Source organism: Zeus faber, assembly GCF_960531495.2.
Source record: "Zeus faber genome assembly, chromosome: 5".
Classification (NCBI taxonomy): domain Eukaryota; kingdom Metazoa; phylum Chordata; class Actinopteri; order Zeiformes; family Zeidae; genus Zeus; species Zeus faber.
In genome coordinates this window covers 16018895-16033516 of record NC_137192.1, presented here as the reverse complement: position 1 = coordinate 16033516, position 14622 = coordinate 16018895, and the positions used below count along the sequence as shown (strand labels likewise).

Below are 14622 nucleotides of genomic sequence, written 5' to 3'. Positions count from 1 at the left end.
TGCGCTGTTGATTGACTGGTGGATGGGCCGGTGGGGCGACACCGCCATTGTGCGAGTATCTCGACTGTGCGTGGACTCCCCGCAGGCAAGGCGCGTCCAGCGCGGAGCCCGAGCGGTTACGGACACCCGTTCCCCGCATGCGCAGCATCACACCCACACAACGCCGATGCTGCGTTCACGAACCCGGCAGAACTTCGCAACGGCCGTAGGTAGAAACCACTGATGCGGGGCTGGCGTTTCGGGATAGCAGTGAGTCAAAGATAATGCACAGAATAATGTCGACTCGGCCATCTTGAGGGACAGTGGTTCCATCCCGTTCGGCAAAGGTTCCCGACGGGGCTAGGGACGGGTGCGATTTGGACGCGACCCCGCTTTTGCCAGAGGCGCCGATGTAAAGGCGGGGGGATATGAGAAAGACACAAACGCATACATCGGCACGAGAGTCCGGGAATTTCGAGTTTCGGATGTAGCTGGAACGCAGCACAACTCCAGTAAACAAGTCACTCTCTTGTGTTGCGTTTGTGGAAACGCCGGAGCTCTGCAAAAGCCGAGGTCCCACTTGGGAAAGTGCAAACGAGCGGCCATTGCGTCGGTGTTTCGGGGCAGATCGCTCGGGCCCGAGGTTAGGGATATATGTCGGCACACAACGCAACCGTGACAGAAGTTCCTTTTGCGTGGGTTTTTATTTGAAAACACGTCCAACGTCGATGTAAACCACTATACATGTTATTATGGGGTTTTTTTGTAGCTTGTATGACAGAAGAACTTGGCAAAAAACACACACGCCCATGTTTTCCCGAATTGAGGCAATGAAAGTGGGAAACGCCGGCTCGCGGTGACCGATTTCCGAGTTTTACTTGAATGCGGCACAAGTCCCGTCCTTCTATTAGCGGCTAATGGCTTCGAGTAGTTTTGACATTAAGCCATTTTGTAAACTGTCAAGCCGGTATATGTTCCACTTGAGACGTTGTTTGGTTATGGTATGTGTAAGTCAATGCTCTGTCATGTCAGTTGATGTGATTTAGATAGCGGAAGCTAGCTGCCCGCGAGTCCCCACCGCTCCAAGTTTTGGAATAGCGGGGCAGGCAGCGAGAGAAGTGCAGCTCCAGATTTCCGCCATTACTGTTTTTTATTTTTATTGACTATTTCAGCCTCTTGCCGAGAATGTGTGGCGGAGAATGTGAGCTCGCCCACTTTAAACGTTAACCATGGGCATGAGCAGCCGGATTGAGTGCATATTCTTCAGTGAGTTCCACCCGACTCTCGGACCCAAAATCACCTACCAGGTACAGCGCGTGACGCATGCGGAGTGATGTGTTCTGTTGTCCGGTCCGCCTCACGCCAGGGCTCCTTTCTTCCAGGTTCCTGAGGAGTACATTTCCCGGGAGCTGTTTGACACGGTGCAAGTGTACATCATCACCAAGCCAGAGCTGCAAAACAAACTCATCACTGTGTATGTGTACATCTATTTACTATATGTGTACGTCTATTTACTGTATGTGTACCCCTGTCACTGTGCGTGTAAATGTATTTACCGTAGTTCCTCCAGATCAGCGGTTCTCCCAGAGTGACCCCAGCAAAATGACTACTGGATAAGCTTCAATGTTATTTCATTTCAGAGACGTTAGACAATGTAGTTTCACTGTTATCGCCCCAACTATAGCATGGACACGTTGAGGGGGTTTGGACTAAACCATATCCGACAACGTAAATCTTCTCAGATTGGGATCCCAGAGACTAAATCCTATCAAATGGGGCCCTCAGCCTGATGCCAATCAAATCGAGGGTCCTTAATATGAAAACAGTTGAGAGTCAGTGCTCTAGAAAATGGTGTACCAATCACTGACCCAACTCCAATCTCCCTTTGCAGGACCGCCATGGGGAAGAAGCTGATTGGCTGTCCGGTGTGCATCGAGCATAAGAAGTACAGCCGCAATGCCCTGCTCTTTAACCTCGGACTGGTTTGTGATGCGCAAACCAAAACGTGCGCCCTTGAGCCAATTGTTAAAAAGCTATCTGGGTACTTGACCACTCTAGAGGTATAGATTGATTGTTTCTCCACTTAGATAAAGTTGGCACTTCTATCTATAGAAATGCTCATGTCTTCTAGATTATTCCCAGCTCAAGTCTCCTCATTCTGTTCTATTTCAGCTTGAGAGTGGTTTTATATCCAACGAGGAGAGCAAGCAGAAACTTCTGCCCATCATGTCAACCTTATTAGAAGAACTCAATGCCACTGGAGCTTGCACCTTACCTATAGGTACTAGTTAGGGGTCCAGCCCCTCTTGTTTTGGCTCGGATTTTGTTATTTTTAATCTTGGTTTTTTTTTCGGGCTAAAAGTGTCTGGAACACAACAACCGCAGTACGCACGGACATGGTTGAGGTTAGAACCGGGATGTTTCAGACGTCCCGGTTCTAGTTTGATCAACAAACGTGTACATTTGCAGCAGGAATTGGTGAAAAAACTGTTGTAATTTTACCGGAAGTAGAAGAACATTGACGCAATTTGATTCGTTTCAGGAGCATCATCTTCCGAAGTTATATAAGTCCAAGTTTCGTCTCTCGGGAGTCGTTCGCATCCAGCCACTTGCGCCCTGTGGACTGCATCGGATTCACAGACAACCCGCTTAGACGGACAACTTGAGCCGATGTTGCGTTTAAATGAGACTCGGAAACCTGTAACTCGTGCTGCGTTTTACAAAACCCCGAAAACTATAATCGGTCACAGAAGGCGTTTTCGCACCGCAATATGTTCTAAGAACCTTAGGAGATACCGTCCCTCTCTTTTGTGAATGCACTGCATGATGCAGGAATGATTGTAATTGTTAAAACACCGTTCTTGAGGGACATTTAAACTAAACGGCACAAGGAAATTCAGTGACGTAAGTCCACGGTCACTGGAAAAAATCACATGAAATACACAATACTTCATTTAAAGTAAACATGTCTTTATTTATACACAATTTATTTCCAAAACATTAAATCTACGTTAAAAAAAAAAAAAAGCAGCGTCGCTCTGACCAACCTCGCAGTGGACTAGGTGGATGCGGAGCGTCCTTCGATCACAACAGGTTTTACTCAGTGCGACCTGACCAAGTCGCCTCGCCAGTGAGTAACGGGGTGGACAGAGCATCCATCCTTAGAGTTTTAGTCACACTCATGTTAAAGAAAAGACCGAACAAATCTCAGAAAACCTTGTAAAAAGTTATGAAACGAGTGTGTGTGTGTGTGTGTGTGTGGGGGGGGGGGGGGCAACTTTGTAGTGTTCAATGTAAACTCTGAAAATTGTAGCTTGTGCTGCGTTTCACGGAACCCGGAAAACCGTAATACGTACCTTACACAACTAAACTGGACCCTGTATATTACTGCCTGCAGTATTGATATTTTGCATTAATAGATATACAAAAGTCTTTTTGTTGTTGTTTTTTTAACCTATACCGGTCTCTTCTCTATGTCTGTTCCAGACGAGTCTAACACTATCCATCTGAAGCTCATAGAGCAGCGAAAAGATCCCCCGGTAGTACAAGAATATGATGTACCAGTGTTTGCTAAATGCAAAGACTACTTTATCAAATCCCAATGGGATCTCACTACACAGCAGGTAGGCTTTTCTAATAGATCCTCTCTGAATATTGTGTTATCCCTATTTCATGCATCACTTGCTCAACTATATCCCAAAATCTACCCCAGCATGATTATTGGTATGGACAACTTATTATTAGTGCATGAAATAGAAATACCAGTTGCCTTAAACTGCTGCTTAACAACTTCATATTTACATATTTGTTGTTCCTACCACTGTATGAACAATGGTTCTTATTCACTAAATGTGAGCAGGCTTCGCAGCGGCAGATTTATGTGCATCTGGGCAGTCGGGGATCTTTATAGCTGTAGGCAAAAATATTTTGATGTTTGTGCCTGTTTTCTTTGGGGGTTTTTTTGTTTTTCTTCAACTCCCCTCTCTCAGATCAGCCTTTAGGGGTGACATTTTCATTTTTTTAAGGAATGTTACTTACTTCACTTGTAAACCAATCTCACTTTAGCATTCAGGAGCACTTCACCTGAATGTCGAGGGAGTTTTTTTCTGTCCCACAATATTCCATACAAACTTAAATATGTTGATGTTTTGATTCATCAGTGCATTAATAGTCTTTTCAGTAGTAATATGCTGGAGTAAGAATAGATTTGTAGTTTGCAGAATGACATGTAATATCCTCACAATAACAGTATAATGTGTCAAAAACACAAATAATTTAGTATCTTCTTCTGTAGATCCTGGCCTATATTGATGGATTTCGACATATCCAGAAAATATCTGCTGAGGCAGATGTAGAACTCAACCTTGTTCGCATAGCTGTGCAAAACCTTCTGTAAGTAGATTTTGGTACATTCTCTTTCTTACCTTGGTATTTTGGGAATAACACAAAGTCTCCCTTTTCCCAACAGCTACTATGGAGTCGTCACCTTGGTTTCAATATTCCAGGTACCAAACTCAACTCTGCAAAGTCAACCCGTTGCCCCACACAGTCTCGTCTGTTTCACAGTTTTGTTTTTTTTGTGCTTTTCGATCCTTCCCCAGTACTCCAATGTGTACTGCACAACACCCAAAGTCCAAAACCTGATGGACATCAAGTCTCTTCAGGAGGAATGCCTCGGATTTGTCACGAAGCAAGGTAAACGTGTATGGCAAAGAGACATTCAACATTCTCTCCACTTCTGTCACATGGACTTCAGCAGGGTTGTTTGTTTTGTGTGTGTCAGGCCAGAAGCGGGCATATCTTCGAGACGTGTTCCAGCTGTACTGCGGTCTGACTCCAGGGACGACAGTTCGGGACCTTTGTTCCCGCTACTCCCAGCAACTGCAGAGAGTTGATGAGAGGTCGGCATTGTTCGTATCAGTCGCTGAAAGAGACGAGGGCTTTGGAAGATAGGGTCAGAGTGACTCCCACCGGCACCATCACGAAGCCTTTCCTCCTGTTTGATGCGTTATAGCCAAACCTGTCTTTCACCACCCCCCCCCATCCCATCCTAGACTAATAGAAGGTGTAACATGGTCACAAATTGAAATCTCTCTATATTCAACGAGGGGGTTGTCGACATACAGGTTTTCAAGCAAGGTGGGCACAATAATTACATTTTATTGCAGGCACAATAGCAGGCCATAGAATACTCTATAATATTAGAGAAGAAAAATATTAATTATATTAAATATTATAGAAAAAAGAATCTTGTTTTGGAAATTGTTGAATAAGGTGCGGACTATATCAGATATAATGAACACTCGGCGGGCCATGTGATACTGACTGCAAGGCCGTAATTGGCCCAAGGTTCCACCACCACCACTGTTCCAGAGGCACATCATGCCACAATCAAAAGAAATCCTTTGTGGGCTGCGTGACAAAGTGGTTGATGGGTATCGGCGTGGGAAGGATTCCAAACTCAGTTCTGAAGTTCTGGGGTTCCACCGAACCAGGCGGATCGATACTGTCCGAATGGAGAAGCTGTGACAGTCGTGAAACGTCCCCCAGAGCTGCTGGCCTGACAAAGTCTTTCTCTGAGACTTTCCTCAATAAATAACAAATTGTATAGGTTGAATTATTTTGAAAGCACTGTGTGTCACATTTCCAAAATATAATATATAATGTCTAAGGATGCACCGATTTATCGGCCGATATTTGCTTTGTTGACTGCCATCGGCAACTAAGATGACATTCACCAGTGGTAGTGGCCGACGTTTATCCAGTGTTTCCCATACATTGACTTCACTTGTCTATGTCTATTAACGGCTGTCAAAGTATATTTGCGCACCCATTTTAAGCATTATTTTATTAAAAAAAAAATGTATCCGTCCGAAAGAATGATGCTATCCGCAATCGATTTAACTAGTGGACTCGTCCATGGGTATTATGTTAGAAGACGTGGACACGGATCTCTGGTTCAGAAGCTCTCCAAGCAGGCAGCGCTCACGGGAACTCAGGAAAACTAATTTGTGTCCCGAGTGATGCAGCGTTCAAGGGAACTCGGAAAAAACATCGGTATAGGCATCGGCCAAATTGTTATTATAAACATCGGTGTTCGGCGCATCCCTAATAATGTCCTCTCTTTTTTTTTTTTTTCGATTTAGGAGGTTGATCCAATTTGGGTTAATGAAGGGCCTGATCCGGCGTCTGCAGAAGTATCCTGTGAAGGTTATCCGTGATGAACGGAGCCGACCGCCACGGCTATACACTGGTTGTCATAGTTACGATGAAATCTGCTGCAAAACAGGCTAGTTGCACGAGGGCTTGTTGTCATGTGATGAACATCGGCTACAGTTTTGATTGTACAAGCGATGAAGCATCAATATGTTGTTGGTGAGTTGCCTCTGATAAAGTAGGGTTAATATCCTGGGGTTTTTTTCTACAGGTATGAGCTACAAGGAACTGGACGAGCGACTGGAAAATGACCCAAACATAATCATGTGCTGGAAGTAGTAACATGATGTGCACACTGAATTGTCTGCTCCAATATGCAGGTTATATTATGTTATATTCACATAACAGATCCAAATATACTGTCAAGTGAGTCAATTAGTCGTGATTTTTTATCTTATTGTTTCATCACCATGCCATGTTTCAGTGACATCATGTCTGGTCACACAAGGAAGCTGATATTTTATTGTATTTTGTAATATTGTATAATTTAATAAAAAAGTGATCAATAAAAGTGATGGACAGTGACTGTATTTTGAACGGTTGCCCCAAATGGAACTCTTGTGCCCCCATCTGGCGATAAGCTGCACGTGTGCTTTAGCGCGGTTTGTTTATGGTAACTATGGCAACTGTACCCCCCCCAGTGGTGGACAACCGGAGGTATAACTGGGATCCCATTGTGACCCCACGGCTCTCCGAAGAGGCCAACGCAAATTCAGAGGTTCACCAGGAACAGTAAAAGTTTTAAGATTTAAGTTTTTATTTCTGCGATGGATCCGTCGGTGCTCCTGCCAAGTGAAGCAGAGGGATGTGTGAGAAGTCTGGAAACCTTCTCCCTCAAGGAGGTTGGCTCTCCGAGGTAAAAAAAAAAAAAAAAGTTGTATTTTGAAGTTTACATGATGCCAGGTGCCATTTGGTTCGAATGACACAGTAATCCATACTAGGTGCATCTAATGTAGTCAAGTATCTTCTGTCAGTTTCTTTATAGAAGTTATAGTTGTGAAATGTGGTGAAGTGAATTTTCAATATTCCGATATTATAAATTATTATTTTATCCAGTTTTCCCAAAAGGTAGAGTTTTTAAAATGATCAGTGATCTAGCTGCTGTTTCTACCTTTGCCAGAGATCTAAAAAAAGAAAAAAAAGAAAAGGGGGAAAGATCTCAAATGGGCCCTTGACTTTCACCAATTCCATGAAACTGACCGCTTGCATGAAATATGTTGATCTGATCCTAAACTGTGCTCTTTGTTGACAGGTGGTTTAGACAGCACGAACATCTAGAGAAACTCAACATGCAAGCCATACTAAACGCCTCTTCGGCACATGACGAGTTCATCAAGGAGTTCCTCGTGTCTCATGGAAAGGTAAAGCACAGCGCTAGCAACCCTGGAGCATTATGGGATGATAACCTGTCTGGTAAAAGCATTATTACACTTGTCTAAAGGCCCTGGTCCCTACGGCTGGTCATCAATGTTGATCAAATTCTATACTGACAGAGCACAAAGATGAATCCATCTTATTCGATTCCTTTCCCTCTCTAGATACCAACAGTTGTTCACGAGATGATTCTAGTCGAGGTGTGGAAGCAGAAAGTTTTTCCCGTTATTTGCCAGCTGCAGGACTTCCATCCCAAGAGCACATTTCCTCTTTACATGGTGGTGAGAACGTCGACGTCTGCCGCTTTTAAGCAGTTTGCGGTGGTTCCGGTTCATTTCCACCTTTCCTGTCTCCGTCTTAGATCCATCACGAGGCCACCGTCATCAACCTGCTTGAGACTATAATGTTCCATAAGGTGAGCGCCACAGAAAATAAGTGCGTCAGGCACGGGCCTCAGACAGTACAGTCATGCAGTGTGTATTCCGTGGTGCAGGATTCGTGCGATGCCGCTGATGACGCTCTCCTTGACTTGGTGGATTACTGCCACCGCAAGCTCACCCTGCTGGCCGGCAGGACCTCCAGAGACGGCCCCCCAACCCAAAACCCACATGGTGTGGCGGGGAACGCACAGGTGTCCTCAGTGCAGGTGACAACACTTTGTCTGACACTGACTGGTTTGTGTCCAAATGAGCAAAACGCCCCAATCTTCCTGAAACCATTAAAGATGATTCAACCCCGATGCAGGAGCTGCAGGATCAGAATGCTTCCTTGGAGTTTGAGATCTCCCTCAAGGCCCTGTCTGTACTGCGCTACATTACCGACCACGCTGACACGTACGAGAAACTACGTCATTGTTTGAAACCAGTGGGATGGACATATGGGCAGACGGAGGAAAGAAAGAAAGGAGGATCATTCACTGTTATAGGCAAGGGAGAGAGAGCGCAACTCTGATAAAAACATACATTTTTTGGGGGGCGGGGGGTTTCTTTTCCAGAATAAGCGTGATCAATCGGATGCTCTGCACCCACAACACGCCGTGCCTCTTGGTGCAGCTGATCGACTGCTGCCCGTGGAGTCGCGTCACTGCCGGTACATCTCACGCAGAAAAACCAATGTGAAGGCGTCTCTTAAATGTTTACATCTAGTTTTGTCCTTAGGAGTGATCATCTATCTGATTCCATACTCTCTCTCTCTCTCTCTCTCTCTCTCTCTCTCTCTCTCAAGGTGAGGTGGAAAGGTACATGAATGGCAGTTGGCAGACAGTTCCACCGGAGGACCGTCTGAAGATGACCAAGCTGGACGGCCAGGTGTGGATCGCGCTGCACAACCTGTTGCTGAAGGAGGACTGTCAAAGGAAATACGACTTCAACAGCTTCAACAAAGGCCAGCTCCTAAAGGTACGCCATGATTCATAGGGGATTGCACGGACACCGATACCGCTACGGGGTCAACGCCCCCACCTGACACCCGTTTCACATGACGTAGTCGCACGGAACCCTTAAATCTCTCTCTGTCGCCGCTCTGGATGGGAAAATGGCCAGGAGTGGTATTAAGTACCTTTGCTCAATATATGTGGAAACTTTTTGTTAGAGAAATATATTTGTTTAGCTGTTAAGTATTATAGTTTACTCCCTGGTGGTTGGATGTAGACGCTCAACCAGTGAAGTGCGTGAGTGCCAGGCCATTGTCCTTCAACATCCTATCTGATCTCTTTCCTTTTCAAAGGAGTACGAGGTGTTTGCTCTGAGTTTCCTGCGATTGTCCTCGCTCTCCCTTCCTGTAACATCAACCGCCGCGTGTGTAACGCGATACACACTATCATTTCTTCGTGGCTTATTTTGTTCCCCATTGTCTATGCAATCGGCAGAAAACCATTTCAAGTCCATGTGATAACGTTGACAAATATCTTAGTTGTTAAGGTCTTAGGTGGAAAAAAGGCAACCTTTGCGTAGAATTTACTGTTAGTGTGTTCGCTGCAGCTGAGGGGTTTCCTGACGGAGGTTTTGATGGACCAGCTGCCCAACTTGGTGGCACTTCAACGCTTCCTCGCCCACCTCACCATCACAGACCTGGCGCCTCCCAAAAAAGAACTTGTCCTGGAACAGGTTAAAGAAAACCACGCGCACGCACGTACACACAATCCATCATAATGCACTGTTAAACTTTGCTAAATGGGACTTTGCTCCTGCAGATCCCAGAGATGTGGAGCAACATCGTGCGTGAGAGTTCTGGCAAGTGGAAGGCCATCGCAAAGTATCAGGTCAAAGAGACGTTCGATCCCCCCGAGGCCGACCTGAGGCGGCAGGCTCAGAGGTAACACCGGACAAACCGAACCAAAGTAGTTCAAAAATCGTAACATTTAGGACGGCGTGTCCCTTTATTCCGTCGCTGCTTCCGACAAGGTTGGCGCAGACGTACAGCTTGGACACCATGGAGAGCTTGATTCCCGAGAAGCCCAAATGTGGATCCTGCGGGAAGGCGGCCGCCAAGAGATGCTCTCGCTGCCAGGGAGAGTGGTACTGCAGCAGGTAATTCTGTATTTCAGACGAGTCACACAGTCGCGGCCACCGTCGTCGTGAGGCCGTTGTTTTCATGTTTAATGTATTTGATTGGTTGATATATATAAAATATATCGATCCTGAACATCAACCGTAAGACATGCTTGTGCTGCTCCTCCCAGGGAATGCCAGGTGAAGCACTGGAACAAACACAAGACGGCCTGCCAGCTGATGGCGGAGGCTACAGAGAAACTACAAAAGAACTTGAGTTCCAATCCCTGACGGAAAGAAAAAAAAACAAAAAGATCTTCATCCGTGCAATGTTTAAATTCTGAGAACCGGCGATTTTGACATCCCGACGACAACTGTATTAACCTTCTCAAATTGGGAAATGAGGGGGAGCTGTTGACCTAACTTAGTCGGTGTGCACGCCTGTTTGGGGGCACTGCCGTCACAGAAGCACCGTGGTTCATTAATCATTCAAAAATAAAAAAATAAAGAATTTAGCATTATCTGGAGGGTGACAATCAGCATTTGGTTCGTGTCTTTTGTGAAATCTTAAGCCACCGACTGGTTGGAGAGCATTTTACACACACACACACACACACACGAAGACACACACACGAAGACATTCCGGATGTCGGCTCTCTCTCTCTCTCTCTCTCTCTCTCTCTCTCTCTCTCTCTCTCTCTCTCTCTCTCTCTCTCTCTCTCTCTCTCTCTCTCTCTCTCTCTCTCTCTCTCTCTCTCCTCAAACTTTCCCCTTGTGGCATCCTGACTTATGCAGAAGTAAACAACAGAACCATCGCCGTGCAGTAATCTAACCATCGGGACCGAAAGTCCCAACTTTCCGCGGTAGCATCAGAGGCTTCCTCGGCCCCGTTCGTTACCTTGTAAGCAAGTTAATTCACCGACGGGACTCTTGAGAGTGTAGCCGCTTCCTCCGCCGGGTGAGTCGCACCGGCTCCTCGCTTTATAACATACAAGATGTTTCGGTCGCGTAAGATGTTTCAAGCGCGTAAGTACTAAACGCGTTCCTTCCCTCGGACTGGAAGTGATTAAGATCGCGTCCCGTTATCCTCCCCGCCTGCTGCGAGCATGTTACGCAACAGCAGCACGAGCGGCTCCGTAAAAGTCAAATCTACCTCAGAAACTCACGGCTGCTTCGGTTCGGATCCCGTCGCTCGAACCACGGAAAAGTCCTAAAGCACCTCAACTCAAGACATAACAACCACACAAAAAAAAAAAATGCATTGGGCTGATCTGATCGAGCTCCGTGACTTGAGTGGGCCGAGGCTGGACCAGGACCGGGACCGGGACCAGATCGAGCTGACGGGCCCCCGCGCCCCCCGCTCGCCGCCCCGCCTGGAGAGGGCCAATGCCCTGCGGATCACCCCGGGGAAGGTGCCCGAGCTGCTGGGCAGAGTGGGCATCATCCGGCTGCTGGCGGAGAGCCACGAGGACCCGCGGCTCACGGAGGAGAGGGGCGAGGGGCACCGCTTCCAGCCCTGCAGCCACGCACAGCCCACCTGGTGCGACCTGTGCGGGGACTTCATCTGGGGCCTGTACAAGCAGAGCCTGCGCTGTGCCAGTGAGTGGGTCCGGCTCCCTGTGTGATGATGGTGATGATGACGATGGTGATGATGGTGATGATGTGCATATTGGGGGGGGGCAGATAGGCAGACCCATAAGCAAATTCACTGATAGATAGATAGATAGATAGATAGATAGATAGATGGAAAAAATAACATACAATAAACCTAGAGAATAACTAAAAAATAGTGAAAAGTGCAGATATATAATACAATAATTTGAATATGCTCTTTGTATGTGAATGTGTATTTATATATTTTGAGAGGATATATTTCAGCTTTTTTGTTCTTAGCACAAATACACACGTTTTCGAGATGCTACAGGGAACTGGGTCCCAGTAGGATTTTACAAGGATGGCTATGAGGGGGACATTTCATTACATTACTTACTTTGACTTTTTTTCCCCGCCCCAAGATCAGCTAACCTCAATATGGTGGTAGCTTTTATTTCTGCAGAGAATGCACCTCAAGGTTGAAGTACGCCCACACTAGAACTTCCTTTTTAAAAGTTCAAACCTAAACAGTCTGCAATGCATTAGGGAGCCATTTTCAATCTTCATGATAGCGCAGAGACAGTCGGTGTTGATGGCTCTCACTCGCTCCTCTACCTCTAAAAGCTGTTCTGAGACCAGTCTATGTACAGGCTGTTTTAGGGTAGTTCTGTACTGTTACAGAGGGATGATGTGCAAGGAAGCACCGGTTCCCCAAAGAAGGACTCACTTTTAACGGGAACTGATTGGTTATAAAACAGAATCTCAACTGCAAATAATACTGTGTGGGACTTATCCACTGTTACAAGGGACAAAGCATGAGCTTTATTTCCAGTCATAACGTGGAGGACAGCTGACATTATTTTATGTTTGTTTTTAACTCTTAACTGTGTTAGAAGAGACTCAAAGAGACTGAGATTAGTACCCTAGTGCAAGAAACAGAGACAGGTATAGTGGTAAAATGAACAGCAGTTTATTGATGGGGTCAGAGGGGGGTTAGAGAATGACAGGCGGGGCAGGTAGGTAGGTCAGGCAGGCAGGGCAGGTAGGTCAGGCAGAATGACCTGGCGATGAACGGATAGAAAACGAGGGTTGATATACTGCCAGGTGATGAGCAAATGGGTCGCAGGGGAGTAGGCAGAGCTGGTCCGGTGAAAGACGTCGTCAGGAGGGAACAGGAGGACGCAGCCACACCCACCACACATACGCACACATACAAACACACAAACATACATGATACAAACATACAGGGGAGAGGGAAAGTGAGAGAGAGAGAGAGAGAGAGAGAGAGAGAGACTGTCTGCAGGCGAGGTGGAAGAGGAGGCAGAAGTGGAGGGTGTGACAGCAGTATGTACTTCCGCCACTGAAGGTTGGACAATCAAAAACCATTGCTTAGTTTACTTTCACAACAGCAACTTCTAACGTCGCTGTCAGCATTGTTCCTCCTATTTGCACGCACATTCTGAAACACCTTCGAAGAGAAACATCTGTTCTTTACTGCCGAAGACGACAGAATGATCAGTGATTGAATAGCTCTTAACATAGCTCTCTTTTGGACTTGTGTTTTGACCTGATCTCCTTAGATTGGTAAGCTGAAGACCAACCGGGACAAAATGTAGATGTGACTGACTATTTGCATCTTAATTTTAAAGATAGTGAAACTGAAACGAAACCAAATCAATTGGTGTGAAGTTTGCCTTCAGCACTTATTTAGAGTGTGAGCATCCAGGTTCTACGTTCATATGACACATGATAGTTTATCAGTATTTAAGTATTATAATCTGTCTATGAAACGGTTCAGAATGGTTATGGCTATACATTGGATTTTAATGCAATGCAATTTTTATATTATAAAAAATATATACATTATACAGGCATATGTTGGAGCATATATGGTTGATTCCCGTCAATTGTGATTAGGCCAAATTTTTGATCTACCTACGTTTTTATTATTGCTTTCATTCTCTTTTCCAGACTGTAGATTCACGTGCCACCACCGCTGTCGTGCTCTCATCCAGTTGGACTGCAACTGGGACCGAGGCTCCATCGCAGACCAGACCTCCCTTGTGGAGCACACCATAGAAACTGACACCAATGTGGTAAGGATCTAGTCTAGTAATAATAATAATAATAATTTATTATTATTATTATTATTATTATTATTATTATTATAAATATAGCTGGAGGCAGCATACACAGGCTCCATTATCTACACCAATTACAAATGCTCAAATTCCCATGGAACGTAGCATCAGTTTGTGCTGACGCTCCTCTTAATGTCAGCATTACGTCTAAAACAAGTTCAGTTTTTCAGAGTTTCCAATGAACGCAGCATCAACTCACGTATTTACACGGTGACTCGTGTTTTCCGAGTCCTGGTGACACGCTGAATTACAAATAAAAGGATACACTTTTTGCGTGCTAGGACTTCATCCTAAAAGTAAGAACGTGGCAGTCCTGCCCCACGGTGTTCGTGTGGAAGGAAATCACTCTTTGTGGAAGTTCCCAACGACACGGTTCCATTCAAACGGGATGCACAGACATTTCATCATCTTTTTAAACTTTTGGGACTAAAGTAAAACGGAAACGATTCAGACCCGTTGTTCTGGAGCTGCAAGCAAACTCCATGTGTGAGGACACAAACACGGAATATGCTTTCCACTGTTTTACGACTCCAACAGTTTGTGTGTTAGGACTGGCTTGAATGCTGCAAAATAAGGAGGAACACGGCACCAGGTTAGAGGTGAACAGAATGCGTTTATATTTAAAAGAAAGGCAAAAGAGATTAAAAAAAATGCCCCACTAACGTCAAGCAGGTAAGATGATACACACACACACACACACACACACACACACACACACACACAAACACACACGTGCACAGTTTGCAACAACTACAGAGCGATGGAGTCTACACCAAGTCGCTTGAACGGTGCGAATGGATGTCGTAGCCACAACCTGCACATTTATAGCA

At 45.6% G+C, this 14622-nt stretch overlaps 3 protein-coding genes across 5 annotated transcripts in view; all 3 read left to right on the top strand.

Annotated features, from left to right (window-relative positions):
• The first annotated feature begins 178 nt into the window (after positions 1-178).
• nprl2 (NPR2 like, GATOR1 complex subunit) lies at positions 179-6695 on the top strand. Of its 3 annotated transcripts, none has more exons than XM_080000603.1 (12): positions 179-249; positions 1152-1286; positions 1362-1453; positions 1871-2039; positions 2152-2260; positions 3466-3602; positions 4274-4371; positions 4448-4484; positions 4581-4674; positions 4763-4880; positions 6126-6268; positions 6407-6695. In XM_080000603.1, the coding sequence occupies exons 2-12, from the start codon at positions 1209-1211 to the stop codon at positions 6472-6474; spliced, it is 1143 nt and encodes a 380-aa protein (XP_079856729.1). In that variant the 5' UTR covers positions 179-249; positions 1152-1208; the 3' UTR covers positions 6475-6695. The 3 variants fall into 3 exon arrangements, with proteins under 3 accessions (XP_079856729.1, XP_079856728.1, XP_079856727.1); XM_080000602.1 differs by lacking the exon at positions 179-249 and adding an exon at positions 610-674; XM_080000601.1 differs by lacking the exon at positions 179-249 and adding an exon at positions 877-980.
• Positions 6696-6962: 267 nt separating this feature from the next.
• zmynd10 (zinc finger, MYND-type containing 10) lies at positions 6963-10386 on the top strand (the record flags this gene model as incomplete). Its single annotated transcript, XM_080000022.1, has 12 exons — positions 6963-7051; positions 7448-7556; positions 7734-7850; positions 7931-7984; positions 8063-8215; positions 8314-8402; positions 8564-8658; positions 8794-8966; positions 9549-9674; positions 9761-9882; positions 9972-10097; positions 10250-10386. The coding sequence occupies 12 exons, from the start codon at positions 6963-6965 to the stop codon at positions 10347-10349; spliced, it is 1353 nt and encodes a 450-aa protein (XP_079856148.1). The 3' UTR covers positions 10350-10386.
• A 562-nt stretch (positions 10387-10948) lies between these two features.
• The window catches only part of LOC307230066 (ras association domain-containing protein 1-like), an 11407-nt gene continuing 7733 nt past the window's right edge, over positions 10949-14622 (top strand). Inside the window, exons 1-2 of the mRNA XM_080000259.1 lie at positions 10949-11657; positions 13623-13747. Coding sequence (XP_079856385.1) covers positions 11315-11657; positions 13623-13747 — 468 coding nt within the window. The 5' untranslated portion in view covers positions 10949-11314. The remainder of the gene's footprint in view (positions 11658-13622; positions 13748-14622) is intronic.

Coding starts and splice junctions, on each gene's coding strand:
- nprl2 (XM_080000603.1), top strand. CDS start 1,209: ATGGGCATGAGCAGCCGGATTGAGTGCATATTCTTCAGTGAGTTCCAC. Junction 2,261..3,465: donor AGCTTGCACCTTACCTATAG/GTACTAGTTAGG, acceptor TGTCTGTTCCAG/ACGAGTCTAACACTATCCAT. Junction 4,675..4,762: donor CGGATTTGTCACGAAGCAAG/GTAAACGTGTAT, acceptor TGTGTGTGTCAG/GCCAGAAGCGGGCATATCTT.